This window comes from Festucalex cinctus, chromosome 12 (genome assembly GCF_051991245.1).
Source record: "Festucalex cinctus isolate MCC-2025b chromosome 12, RoL_Fcin_1.0, whole genome shotgun sequence".
In the NCBI taxonomy this organism is placed as follows: Eukaryota; Metazoa; Chordata; class Actinopteri; order Syngnathiformes; family Syngnathidae; genus Festucalex; species Festucalex cinctus.
In genome coordinates this window covers 289081-296103 of record NC_135422.1, presented here as the reverse complement: position 1 = coordinate 296103, position 7023 = coordinate 289081, and the positions used below count along the sequence as shown (strand labels likewise).

Here is a 7023-nt window from a genome sequence, read left to right as displayed (position 1 = left end):
TTCCCACTTTATTTTCCTCAACAAAATAGTCAGGAACATAGCATGAATTTGAAACAATAAAATGTGGTTTGTGGCGACAAAAAGTTGCGGGGTCGACATAAAAGAAGAGATGCAGTTGTTGAGTTGATGAGGTGTGGTTTGCTATCCAACCGGAGACTGAGTTACACTCTTTCATCGCAGGTTTTCATCAGTACACCTTTATCATCATGAGCAGGAGGGAAAAGCATCTGACACACGGACACTCACACTGCACAGAAAACAAACAATACGCCTGTACGCTAACATCCATTTTGTTTATCAATGGAATAGAAAACATGTTGGGAAAATCTGCAGGGGTGCACGATTTAAATCAAGCATAAATTGTTGTGAGAATACAATGGTGCAAGTATTTGAAAATCAACACCCGACACATGAAATGAATATGGAATTAGTTTCAGCAGATAAAGTATCCATTCAAGATTTGTTGAAACTTGTCTTGTTAGCAGTCATGCGTTTGCTTTCATGACTGTCATGGAATTTTCCACAATGCAGCTTCCCCTTTTACCGATCAATTCACATTAAAAACGGCTATGAACACTTCAAGCGGTGCTGGTTTAAATCCCACATTTGCAGCAGCATGTTTCTTGTTTCTTGAGTGGACCAAGTCAACAATGGAAAGCGCACGAGTGTTGTCTTCTTGAGACATCTTACAAACTGCTTTCAGGCAGATGCCGTCATCTATTTATGTTCTCCACACTATATAAGTAGCTGTTGACTGACCCCGCAAGCTATATTTATTGAGTACAGCAATAAATACTGCACAAATAGATTGTGTACTTACATTGAATCATGACCGACAACTTTTATTGGGACCAAATGACAGCAGTTGGACGTGTTTAGATGACGTACGGTCCACTTCGTCATTTCTTCTTCTCTTTTGGCACATGAGCAGCAATTGTGCAAGCCTGCAACGCACACTTTCTCATCAGTTCATAAGAAACCATCTCTGGCAAAAATCGTGTTATGACACGACTTCAGGCTGGCGAGCACCTTAAGAATGTTAAAAACATTTTATATTCCGCCTAATACTTTTGAGAAAGAAAGAAAAACATATTAAAGGTGGTGAATTTTGTGCTGGATTAATTTGTATGAAGGTTGAAAAGAGTTTTCTAATTATTGTCATTTGAATTTAGATCACTTTCAAATGGCGCATATCCTCATTCTTTGTTGGAATAATATATGCATGTCATTTTACTGAATAGGGCAATTTCTTGAGGTTCAACTACACGTAATAAGTCCACTGAAATTGGAGAGATTCAATGCAGACGTTGTTCCAGAAGCTTCACGTATCACAAGTTTACGACAAGTTGGAAGACAAAAACATATCATGCCCAAGAACAAAAAAAAAAAAAAAAAAAAAAGTCTTTCGAACTGGACCCAGGAAGCAGTCACAATAACGACTTGCTCAAATATAATTGTGAGTTTGGGGCTGGACTGCTCGTTTACAGTCCTTGTGAATGGAGAAACAAAAAGGGGAAATGTTGCACGGACCTAATTTGAGCAACGTTTGCCAAATGCTGTTTGGACGCTCATACAAGAGCCCAACGAACTAGAACGTGACTTTCGAGTGCTTTTTTTTACTTTCATTTGACATTGTTTTTTTTTTACGACGCTGCAAAAATAGCAAGTTGTTATTTCTCGATTTTTTTCTCTCTCTTCAACTTCAGCAATCAACACAAGTGTGGACGTTTTGTGCCGTCACTTTGCGATCTTGACCTCCATTTGGGAGCACGAGAGCGGGACGCTGCGGTTGCCTTTTCGGATTTCTACCGTTTGCCGTAGCTTTGTTCCAGCCACTGCCGCGCATCCTTCAGGTTGTAAAAAAAAGGGCCCTTGCCGCCCAGATAGCGAACCTTTCTGCGTTGCACGATGCACACGCGTTCATTGGCCACGCCGTAAGCCACGTTGGCGTTGTTGTCCATACAGTCAGCAACCAGCTGACACTGCGGCGGCAGAGCAAAGCGGTCCATCAGCTTGCGCGCCGCGCACAGCCTCTCTTCGAGACTCCGATGCTTGCGGACGCTGAACGAGCAGGGGCCCATGGGCGGGGCCACCCAGCCGTCAGACGGGTGCGCCTCGTCAATGTACACCAGCAGAAAATCCGCCACATCGCTGAAGTCTTCCACCAAGCGCCGGAAAGCCGGCAGGTGGCTGACGAAGGGGGGTCATGTGACCGAGCCGAAGTTGACCACTAGAGGGCGACCCGACGATTCAAAATCCAGGAGGTGGCACTCGTCCCGGATTCGGACCACAGCGGCCTGTTGCTCGTTCTTGCTGCTCCGCTGAGGGCTCGCCGACACCTTCACCACTTTGGAGTTGGGTGCCTCGCAGCCGAGTTTGACCTAAGAAGGAACGAGAAGGATTTGACGTTGGCCTCCCATCGAGCGATGCCAAATCTGATTTTCTGATCTGCGTCTCTCCAATTTGAACTCTTTTGGTCTCTTTCAGGTTTCTATGTTAAGAGTCGGCGATTAGATTAGCTGGGGAGGAATTGTGACTTTGGTCAAATATTTACAATTGGAACATCATGCTACTGTTTGCTTTAAACGGCGCCATCAAAAGCTGAATCTCTCTCCTGAAACGCCCGCTGGTGCTGGTGCGACAAGCTATTGGCCTGATTTTCATTCTAACTGACATGCGCTGCTAGGAGAAAAAGACACACAAAAAAATATACAATTTGTCATGCCTCTTCTCATTGGCACGTATCGAACTGCACTTCAATGCAGACAGATCTGGCACAGTCGTTGTTATTTCTGGTTCTGCTGTCAGATTACAGAACGACAATGAAATATGATTACAGACACGCATGTGCTCACATTGCAGCTGAGCTGGTCATGCAAGTCGGGATGTGATATGACAAAATCAACAAAACTGGGCCGAAAGGTTCATGGCATCAGCTGTGCTTTGGCGTATGCTGTTTGTCCACTCAATTGATGAAGTCCTCCTAGAAAAACCCCAAAGCAAAACAAAAAACCAAACTGCGACAAAGTCACATGTAACAGGCTAATCACGTCATGTGAGACTTTTGAGGCTACTTTTGCGGGTACTTTTTGCCCACCGGTCAGTCGCTCGCTCGCTCGCTCACCTTTTTGTAAGCGTCCAGCAAGAAACTATTCCAGATGGAGCGCAGCCCAGCCGTCGTCAGCATGCGGCGCCGCTCGTCCGAGCCGGCGGCCCCGGAGCAGCTCAGCAGCGAAACGATCCGCTTCACCAGCACCACCGAGTCGTACAGCGCCAGGAAGAGACAGTTGGAAAAGAAGCCTGGCAATATTTGGAGCGTCACCAGCACATCTTCGCCGGCCATCCCCATTTTGTGCCGCTCACAGCTGCTGTTGCGCGGCTCAGTCACTGCCCGCATGCTTGCAAGCGTGCGCGGCCCGTGCACGCTTGCAAGCAACTTGACGAGCGCGACGCCGTCACGTGATCACGTCGCTCAGTCTCACGCGCAGCTTGCATCAATATATTGCAAAGACAAACTTTTTTCAAGCCAAACATTTAGTGCCACTGGCCATTTTCATGCAAAGGCATGTTTTCAAGGACCGATATAGAAACAAATGAATGAACGAGTGAAAATAGGACTCTGCCTCACTAGTGGGGTTTCCATCCGCCTAGTTTTAGTCGAATTTTCAAGAATGACGAAAAAGACACTGAATGGAAACACCAGAAATTCGAAAAACGGCCCAAAATCACAAAAAAAAAAAAAAAAAAACAGTTTTAAATTTTGAAGCCGATAGGAAAATGCGCATTTTGGCGACGGAAATAGCGACTACAAGACCGGATATCGACCCTTCCAGTGTGACGTCACGTTCAAGTGCGCCCCTAGTGGTGGGGGTCAGGACGTCAATGCGAGTGACTTAGAAAACAATCAGTGTGAGCTAGAAAAGAGTTGCTAAATCAGCTAGCAAGGCTCTGGCGAACTTGTGTGCTCGAATGGCTCAAACAGCTCAAACAGAGATGAGATCATTATTTGGGCTGCCGGCAGCTTTTTCATATACGGTTGGTCATAACATTAACCTCTGATTGTAAAATCGAGGCAGACGTGATGAAGGGTCGATACGTCGCACGTTTTGACCGATATTATGTCACACGTACGTTTATAATCACAAGCGATGGCGGGTGATAAAGTAAGATATGTTTGGGGAGACGAAGAAACACGATTCTTTTTATAATTAATGAAAGATTTTTATTTTTTTTTTAATGCAATTTTACTGACATCAGCTCTCAATGTAACGACACACGTTCACTTACATTACATGACACGTCTCCTGTAGAAGAGATTTCAAGTTCCGCTACTGGTCTATAAATCTCCGAATGGTTTGGGTCCGGAATATCTTCAAGAAGTGCTGATTGAGGGCTCTGAGATCTCCAGACTTGGGCCAACTAGTGGAACCCAGATTTCGAAGCAAACATGGTGAAGCTGCATTTAGCTGTTATGCTGCACACCAATGGAACAGGATGCCAACAGAAGTGAAGTCAGCGTAAATGCTTTTAAATCCAGATTGAAAACTTTGCGCTTTTTTTTCTCTCATACCTTTGATTAAGGACTTTTAAACAGCTTTAACGTTTTTTCCCTTTTAATTATTATGTTTTATTATTTTAAACTTCCTTACGCCAAATGTTTTTACCTTTTGTAACCGACTTTTGTTTTCTCTTCTTTGCTCTGAATGTTAACGACTGTTTGTTGATGTTTTGTGCGTGTAAAGCACATTGAGTTGCTTCGTGTATGAAATGTGCTCTACAACTAAAGTTGCGTTGCCTTGCATGCGTGAGGAAAGCCAACAAGACAAACTACTTCCGTTCAGTCCATCCAAGTAGGATGAATGAAAGGGTGTTAAACGGTGTGCGGGTGATGCCAACGGAAGAAAGTCTGTTACGGCTTCAGTGTTGTGAAGTGTGCGGAAACTGGACTGAAACTTCCTCCGGATGCTTGTGGGATAGGTGAGAATGAAGTTGATTTTTCTGGACATTTGCCTTTTTGTTTAGTCGACAGAGCCCGCTGGGGTCATTTTTTCAACAGTTTGATGTATTTTTTAAACTCCTCACGATAACGTGAGCACGGCCTGCTCATTAGCACTCGACTGCTATCAGAATCCCGCCAATACTCGAAACCTCGTCAGAAACATTTTGGAATGACTGAAAAAGCTTTCAAGTAAGAAGGAAGTGATAAGAAAAGACACATTGTGCTCCTCAATGTGCCTTGCGCAAGGGGACTATGAAGAGCCATAATGTGGACATGGTGGCTGAAAGTTGTGCACTTGGCAAGAAGGCGTGGAGAGCCACGGGCAACAAACGCACCCTGTGCCAGCGTGGGAAGTAGGACACTTTGTTGTTCCACAATGACCAGATTGTGTCACACTTCCGACGCACGCTGTCAAACAAGTTTATGGTTGGCACGTCAAAAAAACGAGAGACAAGGACGAGCCCATTTTCGGCCAGGAGACCACCAGGGCGATACAGCAACCAACTTCGGACACTAATGGCCGCTTTGTTCTCATTATCCATGTATTTTGAAGGCGGCAGATCGTTTGCACTTCTCTCATGGATAATGGCTCTGTAATTCATGTATTCAATTTAGAGTAGGAGTCATCGTCCCACAAAACGCACTTGAGCTCAACAGAAATTGTCTGCAAGTTTTTGTTGCTTTATTGACTTGACGCCAGCCAGCTTGCCGGACGATTTTCCTCTCGCAGAACTCGCGTCACAGGGGGAAGTCGGTGCTGATCGCGCTCACTGCAGGTGAGGATGAAATGGAGATTCGTGTCCAAAAATGCCAACTATCCCTTGAAGCCAACCTTGGAATCGATACGAAAAGGACTGATGGAGGTCGTTTTGGCGTCCGAACTGGACGGCATGAACAAGGCACCTTTCTGGATCCGGATACAAATTGGATGCAAAGCCAATTAAGGCCATTGTTGTTGACATCAACTCTTGTATGTCGTTTGCTTCATTTCGCTGACTGACTCATCGAAAGACGGCTGACAAATGGATTCACCAACTTATGTTGGCAAACTCAAAAATGATTTGGTTGCTGACCCGAGTGAACTTACGAGAATCCCAGCAGACTCAGATGACGTCACCCCAGTTCACCAATCGAAATTGTGTCTTAAACTTTCCTGTAGACGAGCGGTTAAGCACCAAATTGTTTGTTGTTTGGCTGCGTTATAACAATCATTTCATTTATTTTAGGGGCTGTTTGGCTGAGATAAAATTATAACAATCACTTCATTTTGTATATTTTAGGGGGCAATAACATTGACTTAAGTGTACTGGACGGTTTTAGTGTAATATCTGTAATTGACCTTCAAATGAGCATTTTTAGCACCACTATTTGGCACTACACAAGAAAATATGTTCTTTCTCGGTATAGCGTTTCTTCTTCGAATCCACAATATTCCGTGAATGAGGTAACCGGAATGTCCGACAGGACAAACTTCCATCGCAGCGGCTGACTGAACTCTGTAAAACAAAGTTCCTTCAACCAGCACAGGATTCTTTCATCTGTGCGCAGGACAACACACGAGGACAAAATGATCTTGTCGATGAATAAGTATTGAAATATGCCTTCTTTTTTTTTTTGTTGGAAAGATGCATGCTCCATTTGTAAATTTGACTGTTTCAAGATGATTTTTTCCAGCACCAATTGTGGCGTTTGCTTTGTTGAACTAACGGATGCTTGTACATTAGTCACATTTCCAGATGAAATCCTCGTCTTCTTCCACGGATATAGCGCATGATTTTCGCAGTTGATTTGGTCTGAAAATCATAAAGGCCTTACTGACCCAGAAATCTGCTTGGATTTAATTTGAAGTTATGGCTGCCTAATAAATTCGGATCTTCACATTTGAGGCTTTGATTCATCTCAAAGCACTTTTGAGAAGCGTCTAACCGTCATTGCAGCATTTAGTTGACAAGTGACGTGAGATGTCGCGTCACCTGAATCAATGCGACTTGAATGATTTCCCCAAAAAATGACATTGGAGAAGT

General features: G+C 44.2%; 1 protein-coding gene across 1 annotated transcript; it reads right to left on the bottom strand.

Moving 5' to 3' along the window:
* On the bottom strand, positions 1-3610 carry dio2 (iodothyronine deiodinase 2). Its single transcript, XM_077539778.1, has 2 exons — positions 3125-3610; positions 1-2381 (listed from the first exon to the last, which is right to left on the bottom strand). The coding sequence occupies exons 1-2, from the start codon at positions 3395-3397 to the stop codon at positions 1806-1808; spliced, it is 849 nt and encodes a 282-aa protein (XP_077395904.1). The 5' UTR covers positions 3398-3610; the 3' UTR covers positions 1-1805.
* Between the last annotated feature and the right edge of the window lie 3413 nt (positions 3611-7023).